This window comes from Rhinoraja longicauda, chromosome 19, assembly GCF_053455715.1.
Source record: "Rhinoraja longicauda isolate Sanriku21f chromosome 19, sRhiLon1.1, whole genome shotgun sequence".
NCBI lineage: Eukaryota > Metazoa > Chordata > Chondrichthyes > Rajiformes > Arhynchobatidae > Rhinoraja > Rhinoraja longicauda.
Genome location: NC_135971.1, coordinates 9,073,393 through 9,100,407, shown reverse-complemented (window position 1 = coordinate 9,100,407; position 27,015 = coordinate 9,073,393). Strand labels below are relative to the sequence as shown.

The 27,015-nt window shown below is 46.3% G+C and overlaps 1 protein-coding gene across 1 annotated transcript; it reads left to right on the top strand.

Annotated features, from left to right (window-relative positions):
• The first annotated feature begins 13 nt into the window (after window positions 1-13).
• On the top strand, window positions 14-26,588 carry LOC144602527 (zinc-binding protein A33-like). The gene is made up of 5 exons (XM_078415654.1): window positions 14-424; window positions 502-597; window positions 1,256-1,465; window positions 2,342-2,378; window positions 26,035-26,588. Exons 1-5 carry the CDS (start codon window positions 14-16, stop codon window positions 26,586-26,588), a joined length of 1,308 nt encoding a protein of 435 aa, XP_078271780.1.
• The last annotated feature ends 427 nt before the right edge of the window (window positions 26,589-27,015 follow it).

Below are 27,015 nucleotides of genomic sequence, written 5' to 3'. Positions count from 1 at the left end.
GCCGGGAATTAAAATGGCTTCGAAAGATAAGGTCGAGAGTTTAACCGAGGAGGCAGTTTGTCCCATCTGCCTGGATTTCTTCACCCACCCGGTTATACTGGAGTGCGGGCACAACTACTGCCGCTCCTGTATCACACAGAGTTGGGACAGCGAGGGGAGAAACTCCTGCCCGGAATGCAGAGAGGAGTTTACAGACCGCACCTTCAAAGTCAATCGGGCCTTGGCGAGACTGTCTGAGAAAGCTCGAGCACTGAGCCTGAATACAGAAGAGAAGGGAAGTAAACTTTTCTGCGAGGAACATCAGGAAGAAAAGAAGCTGTTTTGTGAAAATGACAAAAAACTGGTCTGTCTGGTTTGTCGAGATGCGCTGGAACACAGAAACCACAGCTTCCAGCCGATTAAAGAAGCTGTTGACATCTACAAGGTCAATGCAAACAGATTTGTATCTTTATTTACCTTCTTCATTCTTTGTTGTCTAACGCCTTTATTCTTTGATCCTAGGCTCGGGTAAAATCGGCCATAGAATCTGGCACGAAAAATAAATCTGATATCGAAGAAATAGAACAGCAACAACTACGAAAGATTTCCAAAGTTCGGGTGAGGCCTTTCTGTCTGGAAGATCGTGACAAAAAGTATAAGAAAATAACTGCAGATGCTGGTACAAATCGATTTATTCACAAAATGCTGGAGTAACTCAGCAGTTCAGGCAGCATCTCGGGAGAGAAGGAATGGGTGACGTTTCGGGACGAGACCCTTCTTCAGACTGGTTAGAGATAAGGGAAACGAGGGACAGGGAGTAGACGATGATGCAGAGAAATAAAGAACAATGAATAAAAGATATGCAAACAAGTAACGACGATAAAGGAAACATGCCATTGTTAGCTGTTTATGGGGTGAAAGCGAGAATTTAGTGCGACTTGGGTGGGGGAGGGATAGAGAGCGAGGGAATGCCGGGGCTACCTGAAGTGAGAGAAGTCAATATTACTGGGCTGAAATCTGCCCAAGCGAAATATGAGATGCTGTTCCTCCAATTTTGCAATTAGCCTCCCTCTGACAATGGAGGAGACCTAGGACGGAAAGGTCAGTGTGGGAATGGGAAGGAGAATTAAACTTCTTTGTTTCAGGAAAGTGTGAGAGAATTTCATTGATTGGATAATTCTGACAACCGGACGCTGATGGGCTATATGGTCACTTATTCTGTTAGCAAACACAATACAGAAATATATTATGTTAATCTTCAGCATTCATTTGACAGGAAGAGTCACACAGCCTTCAGTCCCATGTCACATCCCAGTTTGCTGAACTGCACCAGATTATCACTGAGAAAGAAAAGTACTTCCTCAAAGATATACGCGAAGATGAGGAGCGGATTCTAAACCTAATGGAGAAAAATCTTCGGGAGATTCAAGAGAATTTAAATTTTATTCAGGAGGAACTCCTTCGTTTACAGGAACGGATGGAACAAAAAGACAGCGTGAAATTTCTAGAGGTAAGGAAGTCTATTTAAATTTGCTTCTATAAATGGGCACCGTCACAAAATGGCATCTGATATATTTGAAACAAATTCAACCATGTTGTCTATTGTCTGCATCTGCAGTTCCTTCCTACACATCACTAACATCATATTCAATAGACAAGAGACAACAAGTGCAGAAGTAGACCATTCAGACCTTCGAGCCAGCAACTCCATTTAATGTGATCATGGCTGATCATTCACAATCAGTACCCCGTTCCTTCTGCCCATACCTCATGACTCCACTTTCATTAAGAGCTCTATCTAACTCTCTCTTGAAAGCATCCAGAGAATTGGCCTCCACTGCCTTCTGAGGCAGAGAATTCCACAGATTCACAACTCTCTGGCTGAAAATGTTTTTCCTCATCTCCGCTCTAAATGGTCTACCCCTTATTCGGCTGAAACACACAACCTGTCCAGACTATCCTGTCAGCATCGTGTAATTTTCAGAATAATTTTTATACTTCCTCCATCGGTTCTATGTCTGCAATATCATTATTCTTCTCTGTGTGTCATTGGGGGTGAGAGTGGACAAATGGGAATTTTTAACACCTCGTAATAATCTGGGTGAAATTCGTGCTCTCAGTAGTTCTGCCTCGATCAATTCAGTCTTGTGTTTTATTTATTTCAGGAGGAAGCTGTTCGCAAGCGAAGGTAGGGCATGTTCTTCACTGAAACTCTGCATGTAACATATTTCCTCATAAACATCAATGCACAATTTGTAATCAGCTATTTAATATTTGCAGGATTAGTGATGAGATCCATACATTGTCAGTGACAGATGGTGCCATAACGGCTGAAAAATTCAACCACCTCTTTTTGTTGAAGGCAGCGTTGATAGAAACGTTTGACTCCATTAAACAAGGTAAAACATATGGACTTATTTCACTTGGTTTGTGGGACACATTGATGTTTTTATGTGATGCAAAGATTGGTCAGGATAAGCACTGAATGGTAATTGGAGTTTCATTCATGCATCAACCCACTGACTGAGAAGCCTCACGCACACATGGTCAGCTGGAGATGTTAGGTCCTGAAACACATGCAACACAGGAGCACGATAGACAATAGGTGCAGGAGGAGGCCATTTGGCCCTTCAGGCCAGTACCGCCATTCAATGTGATCATGGCTGATCATTCTCAATCAGTACCCCGTTCCTGCCTTCTCCCCATACCCCCTGACTCCGCAATCCTTAAGAGCTCTATCTAGCTCTCTCTTGAATGCATTCAGAGAATTGGCCTCCACTGCCTTCTGAGGCAGAGAATTCCACAGATTCACAACTCTCTGACTGAAAAAGTTTTTCCTCATCTCAATTCGAAATGGCCTACCCCTTATTCTTAAACTGTGGCCCCTTGTTCTGGACTTCCCCAACATTGGGAACATGTTTCCTGCCTCTAATGTGTCCAACCCCTTAATAATCTTAAAAGTTTCAATAAGATCCCCTCTCATCCTTATTAAGGCCAACATTCCATTAGCGTTCTTCACGGCCTGCTGTACCTGCATGCTTCCTTTCAGTGAATGATGCACTAGGACACCCAGATCTCGTTGTACGTCCCTTTTTATAACATGACACCATTCAGATAATACTCTGCCTTCCTATTCTTACCACCAAAGTGGATAACCTCACGCGTATCCACATTAAACTGCATCTGCCATGCATCCGCCCACTCACACAACCTGTCCAAGTCACCCTGCAACCTCATAGCATCTTCCTCACAGTTCACACTACCACCCAGCTTTGTATCATCTGCAAATTTGCTAATAGTACTTTTAATCCCTTCATCCAAGTCATTAATGTATATTGTAAATAGCTGCGGTCCCAGCACCGAACCTTGCGGTATCCCACTAGTTACTGCCTGCCATTCTGAAAGGGACCCATTTATCCCCACTATTTGCTTTCTTTCTGTCAACCAATTTTCTATCCATGTCAGTACCCTACCTCCAATACCTTGCGCTCTAATTTTGCTCATTATTGTCCTATGTGGGACCTTGTTGAAGGCTTTCTGAAAGTCAAGGTACACCACATCCACCAGCTCTCCCCTGTCCATTTTCCTAGTTACATCCTCAAAGAATTCCAGAAGATTAGTCAAGCATGATTTCCCCTTCGTGAAACCATGCTGACTCTGAACGATCCTGTTACTGCTATCCAAATGCTCCGCAATTTTGTCTTTTATAATTTACTCCAACATCTTCCCCACCACTGATGTAAGATGAACTGGTCTATAATTTCACGTTGTCTCTCTCCCTCCTTTCTTAAAATTTGGACAACATTAGCTAACCTCCAATCCACAGGAACTGATCCTGAATCTATAGAACATTGGAAAATGATCACCAATGCGTCTACAATTTCCAGCGCCACCTCCTTAAGTACTCTGGGATGCAGACCATCAGGCCCTGGGGATTTATCTGCCTTCAGTCCCATCAGGCTACCCAACACCATTTCCTGCCTATTGTGGATTTCCTTCAGTTCCTCCGTCACCCAAGGATCTCTTGCCACTAGAACATCTGGGAGATTGCTTGTATCTTCCTTAGTGAAGACAGATCCAAAGTACCGGTTCAACTCGTCTGCCATTTCCTTGTTCCCCATAATAAATTCCCCTGCTTCTGTCTTCAAGGGACCCACTTTGCCTTGACTATTTTTTTTCCTCTTTACATACCTAAAAAGCTTTTACTATCCTCCTTTATATTATTCGCTAGTTTTCCCTCGTACCTCATCTTTTCTCCCCATATTGCCTTCTTGGTCATCTTCTGTTGCTCTTTAAAAGAGTCCCAATCCTCTGGCTTCCCACTCTTCTTTGCATGGTTGTACTTCTTCTCTTTTATTTTTATGCTGTCATTGACTTCCCTTGTCAGCCACGGGTGCCTCTTACTCCCCTTAGAATCTTTCCTCCTCTTTGGGATAAATTGATCCTGCAACTTCTGCATTATTCCCAGGAATACCTGCCATTGCTGTTCCACCATCTTCCCTGCTAGGGCCTCTTTCCAGTCAATTCTGGCCAGCTCATGCCTCTGTAATCCCCTTTGCTATAGTGTAATACCGACACTTCCGATTTTCCCTTCTCCCTCTCAATTTGTAGAGTAACGCTTATCATATTGTGATCACTGCCTCCTAATGGCTCTTTTACCTAGAGTCCCCTTATCAGATCAGGTTCATTACACAACACTAAATCCAGAATTGCCTTTTCCCTACTAGGCTCCAGTACAAACTGTTCTAAGAATCCATCTTGGAGACACTCCACAAACTCCCTTTCCTGGGGTCCGTTACCAACCTGATTTTCCCAGTCTACCTGCATGTTGAAATCTCCCATAACCACCGTAGCATTATATTTCCGACATACCAATTTTAGCTCCTGATTCAACTTGCACCCTATGTCGAGGCTACTGTTTGTGGGCCTGTACAATTTTATCCTTACAATTCCTCATTTCTATTCATACTGATTCTACATCTCCTGATTCTATGTCAACCCTTGCAAGGGAGGGTAATATGATTCCTCACCAACAGAGTGACCCCACCCCATCTGCCCACCTGTCTGTCTTTTCTATACGTTGTGTACCCCTGAATATTCAGTTCCCAGCCCTGGCCCTCTTGTAGTCATGTCTCAGTGATTCCCAAGACATCATACTTGCCAATGTCTAACTGTGCCTCAAGCTCATCCACTTTATTTTTTATACTTCGCGCATTTAAATACAACACTTTAATTTCGGTATTCACCTCTCCTCTCACACCGGTGACAATTGGCCCTGACCTTACTCTCTTACCCCTTCTAGAACTTCCCTTCCCATTCATTCGAGAGTCCTTTGCAATTTCTGCTCTATTCGCTTCCCCGTTAACTCCATCTTCATATTCCCAGTTTGTCAACCCCTCCCCCCCCCACTACTTAGTTTAAAGCCACACTTGTAGCACTAGCAAACCTACCTACCAGAATGTTGGTCCTCCTGCTGTTAATGTGTAACCCGTCCCTTTTGCACAGGTCACCCCTACCCCAGAAGAGATCCCAGTGGTCTAGAAATCTGCCCGCGTGCACAACTATGTTCAGTTGATCGCCTTCCCTCGCTAGGATGTTCTGAAGCCGCTCCGTAATGTCTTGAACCCTGGCACCAGGGAGGCAACAGACCATCCTTGAGTCCCACCTGCCGCCACAGAATCTACTGTCCGTACCTCGAACAATGCAGTCACCCACTACTAGATCACAGGTTAGGCAGATATAACAAATACCCAGCCTGATGGATGAACCAATGCATCCCGACCCACCCACACCGCAGAAACACGCTGATCTATGAGTTTGAATTCTAACACGGTAGCCGGGAAATTGGAAGTAACGGAATAAATTTATAATGAACAACGAATGAGCAGTATTGCCATGAGGATACGTGGGTGTCCTGTGGAGATCTGTGCCATGGGCCCTGCCTAACCTGTGAGTGACTATCGTTGACTCTGGTTGACTCAGGTCTGCCCCCTGTTGGACCCTTGAGCCGCACAGACTTTCTCAAACCCCACACTGATGCTTTGTAAGAACGAGATTGGATAGATCTCGGCCCAAGATCTAGTCTCGGAACAGCACGCACAGTTTCATCGGCCTGACATAGATACCCTTAAACACATTCACAAGAAAAAACTCCTGTTCGTGGGCACAACCTCCTCAATTTACGTTCCTACTGTAAACTGGAATTGATAATCTTTAGACACAATGAATATATTTACTTGAGTAACCCACAGACTCTGTAGTAACATACGCTAAGAGCCAGGAAATTATGTTTCACCTTTACAGGACTTATTCATATTATTTCATATTTCAGATACAGCGCGGAAACAGGCCTTTTCGGCCCACCAAGTCCGCGCCGCCCAGCAATCCCCGCACATTAACTCTATCCTACACACACTAGGGACAATTTTTACATTTACCCAGTCAAATTAACCTACATACCTGTACGTCTTTGGAGTGTGGGAGGAAACCGAAGATCTCGGAGAAAACCCACGCAGGTCACGGGGACTTAGGAATAATTTGGAGTATTTTGTGCAGTTCTGGTCGTCCCTTTGCAGGAAGAATGTGGATGCCTTGGGAAATGTGCAGAAGAGGTTTTCCGGAATGCTGCCTGGATTAGAGGGCATTAGTTATGAGGAGAGGTCAGATACATGTGCTTGTCAAAGGCTGAGGGGAAACTGATATAATTGACAAGGTTCCACATGGATGGTTGATTAAGAAGGTTAAATCGTTGGGTATTAATAGTGAGGTTGCAAGATGGATTCAACAATGGCTGAATGGGAGATACCAGAGGGTAATGGTTGACAACTGTATGTCAGGTTGGAGGCCAGTGTCTAGTGGAGTACCCCAAGGATCTGTGTTGGGTCCACTGTTGTTTGTCATTTACATTAATGATCTGGATGATGGTGTGGCAAATTGGATTAGTAAGTATGCAGATGATACTAAGATAGGTGGTGTAGTTAATAATGAAGTAGATTTTCAAAGTCTGGGAATAACTGTGCATTGTTCCCTGAAGGTGGAATCTCATGTGGATAGGGTGGTGAAGAAGGCGCTTGGTATGCTTGCCTTTATAAATCAGAGCATCGAATATAGAAGTTAGGATGTAATGTTGAAATTGTACAGGGCATTGGTGAGGCCGAATATGGAGTATGGTGTGCAGTTCTGGTCGCCAAATTATAGGAAGGATGTCGACAAAATGGAGAGGGTACAGAGGAGATTTACTAGAATGTTGCCTGGGTTTCAGCACTTAAGCTACAGAGAGAGGTTGAACAGGTTGGGTCTTTATTCTTTGGAGCAGAGAAGGTTGAGGGGGGATTTGATAGAGGTTTTAAAAATTTTAAGAGGGACGGACAGAGTTGACGTGGGTAGGCTTTTCCCTTTGAGAGTGGGGAAGATTCCAACAAGGGGACGTAACTTCAGAATTAAGGGACAAATGTTTAGGGGTAACATGAGGGGCAACTTCTTTACTCAGAGGGTGGTGGCTGTGTGGAATGAGCTTCCGGTGGAAGTGGTGGAGGCAGGCTCGATTTTATTATTTAAGAGTAAATTGGATAGGTATATGGATAGGAGGGGATTGGAGGGTTATGATCTGAGAGCAGGTAGATGAGACTACGTCAGAGAAAGTGGTCGGCGTGGACTGGTAGGGCCGAACGGGCCTGTTTCCATGCTGTAATTGTTATATGGTTACATGGTTATAATTATTTTAAATTATGAGAGGCATAGACAGGGTTGACAGTCAGAACCCTTTTCGCAGAGTGGAATTGTATGGACAATAGACAATAGATGCCACCTCCTACAACGGGAGCATGTTCCAGGTATCAACTATTCTGTGCAAGAGATTTATCCCTCACATCTATATACTAAAACTCTCGCTTGTTTGTTTGTTTGTTCCTGAACTACAGCCAAAACGGTACACGATCGCGCGACAATTTTAGGCCCAACTTACTCACCGTCGTCCCTTTGGTGCTAATGGAAGGAGTTTCATTGAAATCAGTGTTATAGTTTTAAAGTTATTCACATTTTTAAGTTTAAATCTATCTCCTAGGGAGGGAGGGAGGAGGTAGGATAAGGGGGTTGGGGGGGATGGAGTAGGGGGAAGGGGAAGGAGGGAGGGGAAGGGAGGGTTCGTGGAGGGAGGGGGTTGGAGGGATGGAGGAGGGGAGGGGAAGGGGGGGGAGGAGATGGTGCTGCACCAATGCAGTAGAAGTTTGGGCCCAACGGTTCCACTTGGTCTATTCTTCTTTAAAACTCCTTCCTCTCACTTTAAACCAATAACCTTGTTTTTGGTACCATTAAGATGGGGAACTGAATCTGACTAACTACCCCCTCTCTGTGTCTCGTAAACTTGTAAACTTCTCCTAGGTCTCCAAATCAGCATTATTCAAGTTCTTCAATGGAGGCAACTTCCCGGTGAATCTCCTTTGGACTCTCTCCAGCACAGTCACATCTTTCCTCATTTTTAATTACCTCCAGTAAACATTTAACACCTCAACTGCCCCGCCATTCTAGCCCCCATTTTCACCACCATAAGCAAAAGCACTCAATATCACGCCCGCACACCCATCCGCCCACCATTTCTCCTATCTCCTCTCTCCCAATTCCATCTGCTTGCCCACGACATATCAGCATGGAGGCAACCAATGGAGGCAACTTCCCGGTGAATCTCCTTTGCAATCCCTCCAGCACAGTCACATCTTTCCCCCTGTATTACCAAAATATAAGACCTGATTTTTAATTACGTCCAGTAAACATTTAACTCCTCAACTGTCCCGCCAATCAAGCTTCCATTTTCACTCAATCTCACGCCCGCACACCCATCCGCCCACCATTTCTCCTACCTCCTCTCTCCCAATTGCATCTGCTTGCCCACGACATACCCCAACTCTCGCCTCTACCTCGGGAGAAATGATCCAGGAAGGATTTCTGTTGTCCATCTTATGTGGTAGGGGGAGGGGGAGGAAAACTCCGGACAAATTTACAGTTGTCCGCCCGTCTGTGCCTGAGGCCGAGCGGCCCCTCCCCCGGTCCCGGGGCCGCGCTGCCCGAGTCTCCCCCCGACCCCCGGGGACTCTCTGATTCTCTGCTTCTCCCCCCAGTCTCCGTCACCCTGGATGTGGAAACAGCGCATGCGCTGCTCGAGGTGTCTGAGGATCGGAAGAGGGCGAGACTGACCGGGACCTGGAGGAGTCTCCCTGACACCGGGAAGAGGTTTACAGGCAGTCCATGTGTGCTGGGATCGGAGGGATTCACATCGGGGAGACATTACTGGGAGGTGGAGGTGGCGGGGAGTGAGAGCTGGAGACTGGGAGTCGCCGCAGAGTCTGTGGAGAGGAAGGGAGAGCTCACACTGACCCCGGAGACTGGAATCTGGATCATCTGGCGGGGGGGTGACGTGTTTGTTGCAGTCACCTCCCCTCGATCCCGTCTCCTCGCCCGTCCCATCCCCGGGAGGGTGGGAGTTTATCTCAGTTACGAGTCCGGGACAGTTTCATTTTACGATGCGGGCACCAAGTCCCATCTCCACACCTTCACCGGGAATAAATTCACGGAGAAACTTTATCCTTTCATCGAGACCTGGGATGCAGGTCAGTGGCTGAGAATCTGTTCCGGTTCCGCTCTGTGTCAATAATTAACAAATTGTATCAATCCTTTACCAGCACCTGGAATATAGTTAAATCACCTCGGTTCTTTTAGATGTTAAACAAGTCTGTTCTGGGAATCGATGACCATAAAATTCCTAGACTGCCGCCTGTGATGATAATAATAATAATGATAATAAATAAATTCATTTAATTGTCCCACACCGTGGACATTTACAGTGTTGCAGCAGCAAAGTGGATAACAGGAGACATTCATTATAAATAAAAATAAAGACGTATAAATTGTGATCAGTTTACTGTGTATTCCTTAACTGTTATTGTTGACTGGTCTGTTGGGAGCAGTGCTGTTTGTGCAGTCTCACAGCAGCGGGAAGGAAGGACCTCCGATATCTCTCCTTCACTTAAATATACCTGGACTATCTCCGACATCTCCCTCCTGTTTCTGGACCTCACCATCTCCATCACAGGAGACAGACTAGTGACTGACATTTAATATATACCCACCGACTCGCACAGCTCATGTTGGCTGCGCCTAACGGCTGCGGCTCTCTGGCAGTCTGTTGCCTTTTTTTTTGTTTTTTTTGTTTTTTTTGTTTGTGTCGGTGTTGGGATGGTTTTTGTTTCTGTTTTTGGCTGTGTATGTGTGGTGGGGGTGGGGGGGAAACCTTTCTTTTATTGGGTCTCTTCCCCGGGGCGCGGCTCGGCTGTGGGCCTTAACATCGCAGGCGCGGCTCGGCCGCGGGACATTTCAGTGCCCGGTGCGGCTCGACCGCTGGACTTAACATCCCCCGGTGCGGCCGCGGGACGTTTCAGTGCCCGGTGTGGCTTGGCCGCTGGACTTAACATCCCCCGGTGCGGCCGCGGGACGTTTCAGTGCCTGGTGCGGCTCGGCTGCGGGACGTTTCAGTGCCCGGTGTGGCTTGGCCGCTGGACTTAACATCGCCCGGTGCGGCCGCGGGACGTTTCAGTGCCCGGTGTGGCTTGGCCGCTGGACTTAACATCGCCCGGTGCGGCCGCGGGACGTTTCAGTGCCCGGTGTGGCTTGGCCGCTGGACTTAACATCGCCCGGTGTGGCTGCGGGACGTTTCAGTGCCCGGTGTGGCTTGGCCGCTGGACTTAACATCGCCCGGTGTGGCTGCGGGACGTTTCGGTGCCCGGGGCGGCTCGGCCCGGGGGCCTTCCATCCCCTTGCGGGGGCTGTGCGTGTCGTTTGCCTCGGTAGGGGTCGAGCTGCCTGTCCGTGGGTGCGGGGGGAGGAGAGGGGAAGTTTTGTTGCCTCCATCACAGTGAGGGGGTGTTTGGAGTCACTGTGATGGATGTTTGTGTTGGGGTCGGGTGTCCTGTGTTCTTTTCTTTTTTGCTGTGTTTTGTGTGACTGCTGAAATTTCGCTCGGTGTTGTGCCGAGTGACAATAAAGTGTTGTTATGTTATGTTATGTTATGTTATCTGGACTACATTTCTTCCCACCCGGTCCCCTGCAAAAAGTCTATCCCCTACTCCCAATTCCTCCGTCTACGCCGCATCTACGCCCGGGATGAGGTGTTTCACACTAGGGCATCAGAGATGTCTTCGTTCTTCAGGAAACGGGGCTTCCCCTCCTCCACTATCGATGAGGCTTTCACTAGGGTCTCTTCTACATCCCGCAGCTCCGCTCTTGCTCCCCCTCCCCCCACTCGCAACAAGGACAGAATCCCCCTCATTCTCACCTTCCACCCCACCAGCCAGCGGATCCAACATATCATCCACCAACATTTCCGTCACCTACAATGGGACCCCACCACTGGCCATATCTTCCCATCCCCTCCCCTCTCTGCGTTCCGCAGAGACCGTTCCCTCCGTAACTCCCTGGTCCACTTGTCCCTTCCTACCCAAACCACCCCAACCCCAGGCACTTTCCCCTGCAACCGCACGAGATGCAACACCTGTCCCTTTACCTCCCCCATCAACTCCATCCTAGGACCCAAACAGTCTTTCCAGGTGAGACAAAGGTTCACCTGCACCTCCTCCAACCTCATCTATTGCATCCGCTGCTCTAGATGTCAACTTATTTACATCGGCGAAACCAAGCGCAGGCTCGGCGATCGCTTCGCTGAACACCTGCGCTTGGTCCGCATTAACAAAACTGATCTCCCGGTGGCCGAGCACTTCAACTCCCCCTCCCATTCCCAGTCTGACCTTTCTGTCATGGGCCTCCTCCAGTTCCATAGTGGGGCCCACCGGAAATTGGACGAACAGCACCTCATATTTCGCCTGGGCAGTTTGCAGCCCAGTGGTATGAACGTTGACTTATAACCATATAACCATAATAACAACTACAGCACGGAAACAGGCCCGTTCGGCCCTACCAGTCCATGCCGACCACTCTCTCTGACCTAGTCTCATCTACCTGCTCTCAGACTATAACCCTTTAATCCCCTCTTATCCATATACCTATCCAATTTACTCTGAAATAATAAAATCGAGCCTGCCTCCACCACTTCCACCGGAAGCCCATTCCATACAGCCACCACCCTCTGAGTAAAGAAGTTACCCCTCATGTTACCCCTAAACTTTTGTCCCTCAATTCTGAAGCTATGTCCCCTTGTTGGAATCTTCCCCACTCTCAAAGGGAAAAGCCTACCCACGTCAACTCTGTCCGTCCCTCTTAAAATTTTAAAAACCTCTATCAAGTCCCCCCTCAACCTTCTACGCTCCAAAGAATAAAGACCCAACCTGTTCAACCTCTCTCTGTAGCTTAAGTGTTGAAACCCAGGCAACATTCTAGTAAATCTCCTCTGTACCCTCTCCATTTTGTCGACATCCTTCCTATAATTTGGCCACCAGAACTGCACACCATACTCCAGATTCGGCCTCACCAATGCCCTGTACAATTTTAACATTACATCTCCAACTTAAGATAGTCCCTCCGTCCCTCACTTCCCCTCCCCCTTCCCAGATCTCCCTCTATCTTCCTATCTCCACCTATATCCTTCATTTGTCCCGCCCCCCTGACATCAGTCTGAAGAAGGGCCTCGACCCGAAACGTCACCCATTCCTTCTCTCCCGAGATGCTGCCTGACCTGCTGAGTTACTCCAGCATTTTGTGAAAAAATCGATTTGTACCAGCATCTGTAGTTATTTTCTTATATTATCTTGCAATACAATACAATATATCTTTGCAGTCATTGTACAGGGGTACAACGAGATTGGGAATGCGCCTCTCATACGATGAAATAATTTAATTAATTTAAACAACTGCCCAACGAGACAAATTGTAACAGTTTTAAAACAGAATAAAGTGCAAGTAGATCTGTGCCGGATCACTGTGCGATGTGACCATCCGGCTCAGCAGGACCGGTTCATAGCAGCTATGGCCCTGGGGATGAAGCTGTTCCTGAGTCTGGAGGTGCGGGCGTAGAAGGCCTTGTATCGTCTGCCCGATGGTAGAAGTTCGAACAGACTGTTGCAGGGGAGTGAAGAGTCTTTGTGGATGCTGGTGGCTTTTCTGAGGCATCGTATGTTGTAGATGCCCTCCAAGGCTGGTAGCTGTGTTCCGATGGTCCTCTGAGCTCTATGGACTACTCGCTGAAGAGCTTTCCTTTCTGCCTCCGTGCAGCTGAGGTACCACACAGGGATGCCATGTGTTAGGATGCTCTCTATGGTGCAGCGGTAGAATGTCGTCAGCAGCTGTTGGGGTAGACCAGACTTCTTCAGTGTTCTTAGGTAAAGACTGCACATGATTACAATCGAGCCGTTCACAGTGCACACGTAAACGATAAAGAGAGTAACGTTTAGTGCAAGATAAAGTCCAGTAAAGTTCGATTAAAGATAGTCCGAGGGTCTCCAAAGAGGCAAATGGTCGTTCAGGGCCGCTTTCCAGTTGGTGAGAGGCTGGTTCAGTTGCAGATGAACATGATAAGGGAATACCATTTAGTCCAAGTTAAAGCCAACAAAGTCCGATCAAGTGTAGGAAATAAAAACTGCAGATGCTGTTTTAAATCGAATGTAAACACAAAATGCTAGAGTAACTCAGCGGGTCAGGCAGCATCTCGGGAGAGAAGGAATGGGTGACGTTTCGGGTCGAGACCCTTCTTCAGACTGGATCAAGTCCAATCAAGGATCGTCCGAGCGTCACCAATGAGATAGGGCAGTAGTTCAGCGCGGCTTTCGATCTGAAAGGATAATTAACGCTAATATCAAAAGCATTTATTATCCCAAGTGAAAGAGGAAATCGGAGCTCGGTGTCTTTGTAGTCACAAGATACTGCAGATGCTGGAATCTTCAACAAAAGACAAAGTGCTGGAGTAACTCAGTGAGTCAGACAGCGTCTGTAGAGGGAACCGGACAGACGAGGTTTCAGATTGGGACCCTTCTCCAGCTTGTCCGCCTCCTTGTTTCTTTCGCCTTTTCCTCCTCCTCCTAGATTGCGTTCTTGTCACCGGCGCTGCTCTCCGGACGGTGTCCAAATCTGCTCGTTCTCTCGACCTAAGCCCCCGACCACGACCCCTCCTCCTCACCCCCTCACCCCGCTACGCCCCGGTAACTGTCCAACAACCAATAAGAAAGGCAATGGGATGTTGCCTTCATTACGAGAGGATTTGAGTTGAGCAAGGAGGTCCTGCTGCAGTTGTACAGGGCCCTGGCGAGACCACACCTGGAGGAGTATTGTGTGCAAGTTTGGTCTCCTAATTTGAGGAAGGGCATTATTGCTATTGCCAGAGTGCTGCGTAGGTTCACCAGGTTAATTTCCGGGATGGCGGGACAGACGTATGATGAACGACTGGGACTTATGATGAAAGACTGGGACGTCCGGTTGAACGAGCCACGAGATGGCAGATTAGGGTAAGAGCTCCCGACATTTTGAGTTAATATTTACCCACTACAACTCGAATATTTCCAAAACTTTTGTGGCAGTTTCGTAAATATTGTGGGTCAGGATTATGCCCAGAGGAAAGAGTAAAAAGTCGACGCGGATGGAGTTTTTCGACGGTGAGGGGGAGGGGGCTAGCCGAGCCTCCTCAGGTAGCAGTGCAAGGGAGGACGATGATAAGCAAATGCACCCAGATAAGGAACGAGAGAGAGCGGACATCAGCCTCATATTGAAAGAGTTGAGAGAGTTTAGAAAGGACAATAGTGAGCAGCTGAACGGAATTCGGGAAGAAATTACTAAGACGAACACCAGAATCGGGGAGGCGGAAGAGAGGATTGACGCGGCTGAAAACAGGCTACAGGTGGCAGAGGACGTGGTGACGGAGCTGCTGCAACTCCAAATATACCTAGATGCCAAATTGACGGATATAGAGAGCCGCTCCAGATGTGAAAATATCCGAATTCATGGAGTTAAAGAGGGAGCAGAAGAGAACTCCCCGTCAATGGTGGATTTTGTGAAAAGTTTGTTGAGGGAAGGACTGGGGCTTCCGGCCGCCTTTAAACTACGGGTAGAGAGAGCGCACCGAGCTCTGATGTCGAAGCCGCCCGGGGATGCCCGACCGAGGTCCATGGTGGCCAAGTTGTCAAGTTACAGGATGAAAGAGGAGCTGCTTAGACTGGCCTGGCAGAATAGAGGATTTCAATACCTCGAGAAGAGAGTTAATCTGGATCACGATTATGCGCCAGATGTGTTAAAAAAACAGAGGGAATACACCGAAGCGAAAAAAATCCTGAAGGAGAAGAAAATCAGATTTCAAACTCCATTTCCAGCCAAGTTAAGAGTTTTCTACCAGGAGGGAACAGTGGTATATGGATCGGCGGAGGAGGCGACGGAGGATATGGCGAAGAGGGGACTCCCAGTGTCGGTCATCAAACACCCGGAGTCCCTTTTGGAGCGGATCCAGCATCTCACGTGGCGTAGTGCCGGGAGACCGGGGAACCGGGAGAGAACGGTCAGGAAAGTGGATTTCAAGGAAAAGTTACAGGCTTTTAGACGCCAGGACTCGGGATAATGACTGAACCGAAAGGTTCGAACGGCAGAGGTGACCAAAGGAAGCGGGTGAGTCGAGTTTTGATGTTGGGGAGTTTCAGGACCCGTCTCCCATCGGAGGACAGACTTTAAGGCCTTGTTTTTACTCGTTACATTAAACGAGCATGGTATAGGCTATGAACACGGATATTACGTATATGTCGGGTGGACTCTTCTAACCGGGTAGCCGGATAGATGAACAGCTTTGGAACGGAAGAGCCACCGTTAGAAGACGGCCCTCTCCCACCTGTCAGGGGGAGAGGCAACAACTCAAAGCCCTCTCACCATCAGGGCTTTAATAGGGTCAAAATCAGGACCCCACAGTTGGAAGTCCGTTTATTTACTTTAGTGTTATTATTGTGTTTTTGTCCTGTAGTTGTTTTTTGGGGGCTGTTTCGTGCATGGATACTGGAGCTGGTATGGTTTATATACTTTTATTTCTTCTACTTATTGGACACTAAATGCAAGCAGTTAAAATAGTAACTTATAATGTGAATGGCCTTATCAATCCTATTAAGAGAAGCAAGATATTAACCAAAATAAAGAGAGATAGAGTCGAGGTGGCCTTTCTACAAGAAACACACCTGTCTGAAACAGAGCATGCTAAACTAAAACAACTGGGCTTTAAACATCAGTACTCCTCATCATATAGTGCTGGTCATAGGAGGGGGGTGGCAATATTAATCACTAGCAATATAAGTTTTGATCCCACCTTTGAAAAGAGAGATCCAGAGGGGAGATATATCTTCATGAGAGGTAATTTAGGCGGCTCATTGGTTACTCTGTTAAATATTTACGCTCCTCCCAACTCGGATTGGAATTTTTTTAAACAAGTGTTTGATTTGATAATATCTGAAACCCAGGGTGTATTAATCTGTGGGGGGGATCTTAATGTTAGATTAAATCCTAAACTGGACACTTCGAATGTTCATATAGCTCAGCCGAAATTGATAAATAAAAAAATTAATTTGGCAATGAAGGATATTGGATTAATTGATGTATGGAGAGAACTAAATTTGTCAAAACGAGACTACACATATTTTTCTAATCCACATTTGGCATATTCTCGGATTGATTATTTTCTTACCTTTGGAAAAGACCTTCATAGGGTTGTAAGCTGCGAGGTGGGGAGCATGGACCTGTCAGATCATAGTCCTGTGTATTTAAAACTACTTCTTGATCGGTATCAAAGAGACACTTTATGGAGATTAAATACATATGTACTGACTCATATGAAAGAACAGATTAAGAACGATATTACAGAGTATCTGGAACTAAATGACAATGACGAAGTTTCACCTCTGACACTGTGGGATGCATGTAAAGCTGTGCTTCGGGGCAAGATAATAGGATACAGTGCTCACATAAAGAAAGCTAGACATGAAAAGCTAGAGCGGCTGCAAGTGGAACTGAAACAACTGGAACAAAACCAGAAGGATACAAATGATCAAAAAATCCGAGAACTACTTGTGAAGAAGAAGAATGAAATAAATGATATTTATACAAAAGATATAGAAAAAAAGTTGATTTTTGTAAAACAGAAATATTATGATGGGGGAGGAAAAGCCAGTAAATTATTAGCCAATAAACTAAAAAAACAACAGGCAGAGAACACAATTCATAAAATAAAACACCCTGTAACTAATTTTACACACTATAAATTGAAGGAAATACAAAATTGTTTTGATATATATTTCAAAAGATTATATTTACAACCTCAAATCAGTGGGGAGAAAATGGAGGATTTCTTTAATGAGATTCATTTGCCAAAATTGACCAGTGAACAGAGTAAGTCCCTTGTAGCTGAAATAACAGAGAAAGAAGTTAGGTCTGCTGTAGTATATCTTAAACCAAATAAGGCCCCGGGCCCAGACGGGTTCCCTTCAGAATGGTACCGGGTAATGGTGGACTCATTGGTCCCTACGTTACAACGCACTTTCAATTGGGTTCTCAAAGAGAACGTAATACCCCCCTCCTGGAAGGAGGCAGTAATCTCATTGATTCCGAAAGAGGGAAAAGATAAAACTGTATGCAGTAATTTTAGGCCAGTGAGCTTACTCAATCAGGATTACAAAATCTTTACTCACATACTAGCCAAACGATTAGAGTGTTTGCTACCACAAATTATTAGCCTGGATCAGACAGGGTTTGTTCGAGGGAGACAAACCCAAGACAACATTAGAAGGACATTGCACATAATTGACCACATAACAAAATTTAACTTAGAAGCAGTCCGAGTTGGGTTAGATGCTGAAAAAGCTTTTGATTGTGTAAATTGGTCTTTTTTGCTTAGAGTTTTAGATAGATTTGGATTTCACAATACTTTTATTAAAACAATACAGGCTCTTTATGATAGCCCAAGTGCAAGAATTAAAATTAACGGAGTAGTTTCAAAACCATTTTTGCTAGAAAGAGGAACAAGACAGGGATGTCCAATCAGCCCCCTTTTATTTGCGGTTTTTATCGAACCTTTGAGTCAGTGGATTATCCAGAATAATAATATCAAAGGAATAGTAATGAAAGGAGGGGAACAAAAGATTTATTTATTTGCCGATGACGTATTGGTGTATTTGTCAGACCCTGAACAGTCTTTGTTACAGTTATTTTATGTTTTGGAACGATATGGATCCTTCTCTGGCTATAAGTTAAATGTTATAAAAACACAAATTCTTAGTTTCAAATATAGCCCCTCAGTAAAAGGGAAAAGTTTAATTTGAGGTGGGATGCTGAATCCATGAGATATCTGGGAATAAACATTCCAATAGATCTGACTAAACTGCACTTGCTTAACTACCTCCCATTGAACAATAAGATCAGGGAAGACATTAGGAGGTGGGACCTAATACCTTATCTTAATTTTGGATCTCGTATTGAATCGGTCAAAATGGTTATGTTACCGAGGCTGTTGTATCTCTTTCAATCACTTCCACTAGATATATCAGACCAACAATTTCAAGAATGGGATAAACATATCTCGAGGTATATTTGGCAGGGACAAAGACCAAGAATCAGATACCAGGGGTTACAACTGACCAAAAATAAAGGTGGGGTTGCACTCCCGTGCTTGAAAGACTATTATGCAGCTGCTCAGCTGAGAACATTAATTTATTGGTGCAACCCCGACTATTGTGCTAGATGGAAGGAGATTGAGATTGCTATAACAGAGGAATTTCCGATTCAGGCTGCAATCGGAGATAAGGAGTTAACAAATAAGTTAATTAATTTGGGAAACTCATGGATTCGATTATCACTTAAGGTATGGAATAAGGTCGTTACCCCAAATCATCTGAGGGATGCTGTGAAGGTTTTGAGATGGTGCACGTTTGATCCAGATTTTGTACCAAAAAGACAGGACACTAGTTTTAAAAGATGGAGTTCTCAAGGTTTGACATCATATTGCACATTTTTACATAAGGGGTCTATGAACAGCTTTGAGAATCTGAAGAGGCAATTTGGTTTGGATAATGATGATTTCTATATATACCTTCAAATTCGCCATTATATAGATCAAATACAAAAGGAATGTGCAGAAGTAAAATGGGATAATATTTTGTTAAATGTATTTATTGATGCTTACCATGGAGGCTCAAAACAGAAAACCATCTCAAAATTATACAAGGGTTTACGGCAGAGAAAAGGCAACTCACTGTATGTAAAACAGATATGGGAAAGGGAAGGTAATCTGGTTCTAACGGAAGAAATCTGGGAGAGCTTATGTGAGATACAATGGAAAACTTCAAGTTCAAATGTTTGGCGGGTGTTTTGCTGGAAAACCCTTATTAGGTTTTTTATTACACCAGTTCAAAAAAGGCATTACACAAATTCTTCTTCATGCTGGCGACAATGTGGGTGCCTTGAGGCAAACCATTTTCACATATTTTGGTCTTGTGCATCAGTGATCCCATTTTGGCAGGAGATTCATAAAGTTTTACAAAAAGTTTTTTATATGGATATTCCATTTAAATCTGAGTTTTTATATTTTGGTGCTTTACCAGTACAAAATGCTTCTATTAAAGATAAGTATCTTTTCCAGATCTTAAGTGCTGCCAGCAGGAAAGCTATTACTAGGAAGTGGTTGAAACCTGGAAAACCTAATGTGGATGACTGGATTAACATTGTATATGATATTTTTATAATGGAAAGGATAACTTTTGCTTTAAGATTGCAACAGGGAATATTTTTGAAAAGGTGGGGAAAATGGATGTTGTCCGGGAGCAGAGCAAGGACGCCCGTTGGCTGAGCAGTAAAGTAAGTGCTAATCACAGTTGAACAGGCAGAAGAAAAGTAAGTGCTAGTTTAAGTGAGAAGTCAGGTAAATTGGACAATCAGGCAATTTAATTGGTGATATAAGCAATACTTGCAAAAGGGTGCAGCCCTGTTCGGGTGCAGCCCAGTGAGAAAAGTGCGAGTCTTTGGCTGCGAGTCTTCGGCGAGGAGGCTGAGGTGAGGAGGATACAATTGTTTTAAGCCAGAGCTGGTTATAGGCACAAGGTAATGGCGGAAAAGTTGGTGCGGTGTGTTTCCTGCAGGATGTGGGAAGACAGGGACGTCGCTGGAGCTTCTGGGAGCTACACCTGCAAGAACTGTGTCCAGGTGCAGCTCCTGAAGGGACGTGTGGTGGAGTTGGAGAGGCAGTTGGATGACCTCAGGGCCATCCGGGAATGCGAGAGTTTCCTCGACAGGACCTATTGTGACGCTGTCACGCCAAGGGTCCAGGTCGAGCGAAGGTGGGAGACTGTTTCAGGGGGAGTGGACGTGGACGTGGACTACAGGAGACCCCAGTGGCTGTGCCTATTGCAAATAGGTATACCCTCTTGGGAACTGTCGGGGCAGAAGACGTTTCCAGTCCGAGTGGCGGACCTGTTGGCAAGGATACTCGACAGGGGAGACCGAAGTCTGGAAGAGCCGTAGTGGTCGGTGACTCCATAGTCCGAGGGACGGACAGAAGATTCTGTGGCAGCAGGAGGGACTTGAGGATGGTCTGTTGCCTCCCTGGTGCCAGGGTTCAACACATCACAGACCGGCTTCAGAAAATCCTAGTGAGGGAAGGCGATCAACCTGAAGTCGTTGTGCACGTGGGCACGAATGACGTCGGGCGGAGGAGGAAGGAGGTGCTACAGCGGGAGTTTAGAGAGTTGGGAAAAGCACTCAGAAGTAGGACGTCGAAGGTAGTTATCTCTGGACTGCTACCGGTACCTCGTGCTGGTGAGGCCAGGAACAGAGAGATAGAGGGTATGAATTTATGGCTGAGGGGCTGGTGCCGAGAGCAGGGATTTAGATTTCTGGACCACTGGGATCTTTTCTGGGCTAGAGGTGACTTGTACAAAAGGGACGGGTTGCATCTTAACAGCAGGGGGACAAACATTCTGGCAGGCAGGTTTGCTAGTGTGACACCTGTGGCTTTAAACTAAGTAGTGGGGGGGAGGGGTTAACAAATTGTGAATATGAAGATGAGGTAAAAGGGAATACAGGAGATATTGCAAAAGACTCTCGGAAGAATGGGAACAGAAGTTCTAGAGCGGAAAAGAAATTAAGGGCAGGGCCAATTGTGAACGATGTGAGAGGGGAGGTAAATACAGAAGTTAAAGTGTTGTACTTAAATGCGCGTAGTATAAAAAATAAAGTGGATGAGCTTGAGGCTCAGTTAGTCATGGGCAAGTATGATGTTGTAGGGATCACTGAGACATGGCTACAAGAGGACCAGGGCTGGGAACTGAATATTCAGGGGTACACAACGTATAGAAAAGACAGACAGGTGGGCAGAGGGGGTGGGGTTGCTCTGATGGTAAGGAATGATATTCATTCCCTTGCAAGGGGTGACATAGAATCAGGAGATGTTGAATCAGTATGGATAGAAATGAGAAATTGTAAGGGTAAATAGACCCTAATGGGAGTTATCTATAGGCCCCCAAACAGTAGCCTCGACATAGGGTGCAAGTTGAATCAGGAGATAAAATTGGCGTGTCAAAAATGTAATGCTACGGTGGTTATGGGAGATTGCAACATGCAGGTAGACTGGGAAAATCATGTTGGAAATGGACCCCAGGAAAGAGAGTTTGTAGAGTGCCTTCGAGATGGATTCTTAGAACAGCTTGTACTGGAGCCTACCAGGGAGAAGGCAATTCTGGATTTAGTGTTGTGTAATGATCCTGATCTGATAAGGGGACTAGAGGTAAAAGAGCCATTAGGAGGCAGTGATCACAACATGATAAGTTTTACTCTGCAAATGGAAAGGCAGAAGGGAAAATCGGAAGTGTCGGTATTACAGTATAGCAAAGGGGATTACAGAGGCATGAGGCAGGAGCTGGCCAAAATTGATTGGAAGGAGGCCCTAGCAGGGAAGACGGTAGAACAGCAATGGCAGGTATTCCTGGGAATAATGCAGAGGTTGCAGGATCAATTTATTCCAAAGAGGTGGAAAGACTGTAAGGGGAGTAAGAGACACCTGTGGCTGACAAGGGAAGTCAGGGACAGCATAGAAATTAAGGAGAGGAAGTATAACATAGCAAAGAAGAGTGGGAAGACAGAGGATTGGGACTCTTTTAAAGAGCAACAAAAGTTAACTAAAAAGGCAATGCGGGGAGAAAAGATGAGGTACGAGGGTAAACTAGCCAATAATATAAAGGAGGATAGCAAAAGTTTTTTTAGGTACGTGAAGAGGAAAAAAATAGTCAAGGCAAATGTGGGTCCCTTGAAGACAGAAGCAGGGGAATTTATTATGGGGAACAAAGAAATGGCAGACGAGTTAAACCGTTACTTTGGATCTGTCTTCACTAAGGAAGATACACACAATCTCCCAAATGTTCTAGGGGCCGGAGAACCTAGGGTGATGGAGGAACTGAAGGAAATCCACATTAGGCAGGAAATGGTTTTGGGTAGACTGATGGGACTGAAGGCTGATAAATCCCCAGGGCCTGATGGTCTGCATCCCAGAGTACTTAAGGAGGTGGCTCTAGAAATAGTGGAAGCATTGGAGATCATTTTTCAATGTTCTATAGATTCAGGATCAGTTCCTGTGGATTGGAGGATAGCAAATGTTATCCCACTTTTTAAGAAAGGAGGGAGAGAGAAAACGGGTAATTATAGACCAGTTAGTCTGACATCAGTGGTGGGGAAGATGCTGGAGTCAATTATAAAAGACGAAATTGCTGAGCATTTGGATAGCAGTAACGGGATCATTCCGAGTCAGCATGGATTTACGAAGGGGAAATCATGCTTGAAAAATCTATTGGAATTTTTTGAGGATGTAACTAGGAAAATTGACAAGGGAGAGTCAGTGGATGTGGTGTACCTCGACTTTCAGAAAGCCTTCGACAAGGTCCCACATAGGAGATTAGTGGGCAAAATTAGGGCACATGGTATTGGGGGTAGGGTACTGACATGGATAGAAAATTGGTTGACAGACAGAAAGCAAAGAGTGGGGATAAATGGGTCCCTTTCGGAATGGCAGGCAGTGACCAGTGGGGTACCGCAAGGTTCGGTGCTGGGACCCCAGCTATTTACGATATACATTAATGACTTAGAAGAAGGGATTAAAAGTACCATTAGCAAATTTGCAGATGATACTAAGTTGGGGGGTAGTGTGAATTGTGAGGAAGATGCAATAAGGCTGCAGGGTGACTTGGACAGGTTGTGTGAGTGGGCGGATACATGGCAGATGCAGTTTAATGTAGATAAGTGTGAGGTTATTCACTTTGGAAGTAAGAATAGAAAGGCAGATTATTATCTGAATGGTGTCAAGTTAGGAGGAGGGGGAGTTCAACGAGATCTGGGTGTCCTAGTGCATCAGTCAATGAAAGGAAGCATGCAGGTTCAGCAAGCAGTGAAGAAAGCCAATGGAATGTTGGCCTTCGTAACAAGAGGAGTTGAGTATAGGAGCAAAGAGGTCCTTCTACAGTTGTACCGGGCCCTGGTGAGACCGCACCTGGAGTACTGTGTGCAGTTTTGGTCTCCAAATTTGAGGAAGGATATTCTTGCTATGGAGGGCGTGCAGCGTAGGTTCACTAGGTTAATTCCCGGAATGGCGGGACTGTCGTATGTTGAAAGGCTGGAGCGATTGGGCTTGTATACACTGGAATTTAGAAGGATGAGGGGGGATCTTATTGAAACATATAAGATAATTAGGGGATTGGACACATTAGAGGCGGATAACGTTCCCAATGTTGGGGGAGTCCAGAACAAGGGGCCACAGTTTGAGAATAAGGGGTAGGCCATTTAGAACGGAGATGAGGAAGAACTTTTTCAGTCAGAGGGTGGTGAAGGTGTGGAATTCTCTGCCACAGAAGGCAGTGGAGGCCAGTTCGTTGGATGCTTTCAAGAGAGAGCTGGATAGAGCTCTTAAGGATAGCGGAGTGAGGGGGTATGGGGAGAAGGCAGGAACGGGGTACTGATTGAGAGTGATCAGCCATGATCGCATTGAATGGCGGTGCTGGCTCGAAGGGCTGAATGGCCTACTCCTGCACCTATTGTCTATTGTCTATTGTCTATTGACTAGCAAGCTTGCAGATGATACGAAAGTGGGTGGTTTTGCAGACAGTGAAGATGGTTGAGAAATATTGCTGTGGGATCTTGATCAAATGGCCAGCTGCGGATCTAGGAGCGCAGGTGCATAGGTCACTGAAGGTAGATCGGGTGGTCAAAAAGGACATTGGCACATTGTCTTTCGTCAGTCAGAGTATTGAGTATAAAAGTTGGAAGGTCATGTTGCAGTTGTAAAAGGCGTTGGTAAGGCCGCATTTAGAGTATTGTGTTCAGCTCTGGGCACCGTGGTATTGAAAAGTTGTTGTCAAGAGAAGGTTTACGAGGATGTTGCCAGGGTTAGAGGGTCAGAGCTATAGGCAGAGGTTGAGTAGGCTGGGACTCTGTTTCTTGGAGCGCAGGAGGATGAGGGGCAGTATTCTAGAGACGTATATAATGATGAGAGGAATAGATTGGGTAGATGCACAGAGTCTCTTGCCCAGAGTAGGTGTATCGGCGACCAGAGGACAGAGAATTAAGGTGAAGGGGAAACGATTTAATAGGAATCTGAGGGGTAACGTTTTCGCACAAAAGGTGGTGGGTGTATGGAACAAGCTGCCAGAGGAGGTAGTTGAGGCTGGGACTATCCCAACGTTTAAGAAGCAGTTGGACAGGTACATGGAAAGGACAGGTTTGGGGGGATATGGACCAAACGCAGGCAGGTGGGACTAGTGTAGCTGGGACATGTTGCCCGGCGTGGGTAAGAACGGCACGAAGGTCCTGAGAAATTTTTTTTTCACACAGAGGGTGGTGAATCTGTGGAATTCTCTGCCACAGAAGGTAGTTGAGGCCAGTACATTGGCTATATTCAAGAGGGAGTTAGATGTGGCCCTTGTGGCTAAAAGGATCAGGGGGTATGGATGGAAGGCAGGTACGGGATACTGAGTTGGATGAGCAGCCATGATCATATTGAATGGCGGTGAAGGGCCGAATGGCCTACTCCTGCACCTAATTTCCAAAGACGTGCAGGTATGTAGGTTAATTGACTGGGTAAAATGTAAAAAATTGTCCCTAGTGTGTGTAGGATAGTGTTACTGTGTAATGTGCGGGGGATCGCTGGGCGGCGCGGACTCGGTGGGCCGATGGGCCTGTTTCCGCGCTGTATCTCCAAATCTAAATCTAAAAATTGTCAATTGTCTATTAGATAATAATAGACAATAGGTGCAGGAGGAGGCCATTCGGCCCTTCGAGCCAGCACCGCCATTCAATGTGATCATGGCTGACTTTTCGCGTCGAGGGAAGGAGGGTCTCGACCCGAAATGTCACCCTTTCCTTCTCTCCAGAGATGCTGCCCGCCCCGCTGAGTTACTCCAACATTTTGTGTCTCTCTTCGGTTTAAACCTGCATCTGCAGTTCCTTCTGACACACCACCAACTGCAGTGCGTAACTTTCAACCGTTCAATAGACAATAGACAATAGGTGCAGGAGTAGGCCATTCAGCCCTTCGAGCCAGCACCGCCATTCAATGCGATCATGGCTGATCACTCTCAATCAGTACCCCGTTCCTGCCTTCTCCCCATACCCCCTCACTCCGCTATCCTTAAGAGCTCTATCCAGCTCTCTCTTGAAAGCATCCAACGAACTGGCCTCCACTGCCTTCTGAGGCAGAGAATTCCACACCTTCACCACTCTCTGACTGAAAAAGTTCTTCCTCATCTCCGTTCTAAATGGCCTACCCCTTATTCTTAAACTGTGGCCCCTTGTTCTGGACTCCCCCAACATTGGGAACATGTTTTCTGCCTCTAATGTGTCCAATCCCCTAATTATCTTATATGTTTCAATAAGATCCCCCCTCATCCTTCTAAATTCCAGTGTATACAAGCCTAACTCGGTGCGTTAAAAGCAAAAAACATGTCCTGCACACCCCCATTAAAATGGCCGGTAACTACAAGTATAATATAGTAACTACAATATTTATTCCCTGTTGTGTTTTTTTTGCTCTCTCTCTCTCTCTCTCTCTCTCTCTCCCACATTCGGCATCAGTCCCGGCTTCCGTGAAGTTGAACCCGAAGACGGCGCACTCTTGGCTAATCGTCTCGGACGACCTGACCAGCGTGTGCTACGCCAACAAGCAACAGCAACTACCCGACACACCAGAGAGGTTCAATCCCTCTCTCTGTGTTCTGGGCTCGGAAGGATTCGTGTCGGGGAGGCACTACTGGGAGATAGGGGTGGGGGAGAGCACGGAGTGGGACGTCGGGGTGGTGAAGGAGTCCGTCAACAGGAAAGGGGATATCACCGCCGCCCCGCAGGCCGGCTACTGGATCGTCTGGCTCAGGAACGGCAACGATTACAAAGCTGGCTCTCTGCCCCGCACCCGCCTCCGCCCGGGCGCCAAGCCCAGGAAGATCGGGGTGTACCTGGACTACGAGGGCGGCCAGGTGTCGTTCTACAACGCGGACAACATGTCCCACCTCCACACCTTCACCGACCTTTTCACCGAGAAACTCTACCCTTTCTTCAGCCCCTGCTTGAGTGGCCACGGGGAGAGCTCCGAGCCGCTGAAGATTTGCCAGTCCAAACTGTATTGGCGTTGAGCACCCAGGTCTTGCCTCTGTAGTAGCCTGCCTTTCAAGTTTTCCACACCTTCATTAACTTACAGGCAGGCATGGGCAAAGGGGGGGGGGGGGGGGATGGGGGATGGGGGGGGGGGGGGGAGATAAACCAAAATGGACTCGCCTGTTACGTTATGTGACCACTTCCTTTTGTATCGACATCAAAGAATTGCAAATGCAATGTGTTAATGTCAATGTCAAATTGTTAATGTCAGTGCCTGTATCTTGGTCGAACCATTTAATTTTTCACCCCTTGCCCGTGCCCTGTACATTAATCTGCTACCCAAATTTAAGAGTCCAGAAGAGGGTATACATTTGGGACTTCAAATGTAATTGGACTGTGGCCCAATTGTTCGTCTCATTCGTATCATGTCCCGGCTTTGACGATACCTCCTGACTTCTGCGCACG

What these genes read in the sequence shown, in the direction of transcription:
- LOC144602527 (XM_078415654.1), top strand. Translation starts at nt 14, where the DNA reads ATGGCTTCGAAAGATAAGGTCGAGAGTTTAACCGAGGAGGCAGTTTGT. An exon ending in AAGCTGTTGACATCTACAAG is followed by an intron (nt 425 to 501) that starts GTCAATGCAAAC and finishes CTTTGATCCTAG; the next exon opens with GCTCGGGTAAAATCGGCCAT. An exon ending in TACAGGAACGGATGGAACAA is followed by an intron (nt 1,466 to 2,341) that starts AAAGACAGCGTG and finishes TTTTTGTTGAAG; the next exon opens with GCAGCGTTGATAGAAACGTT.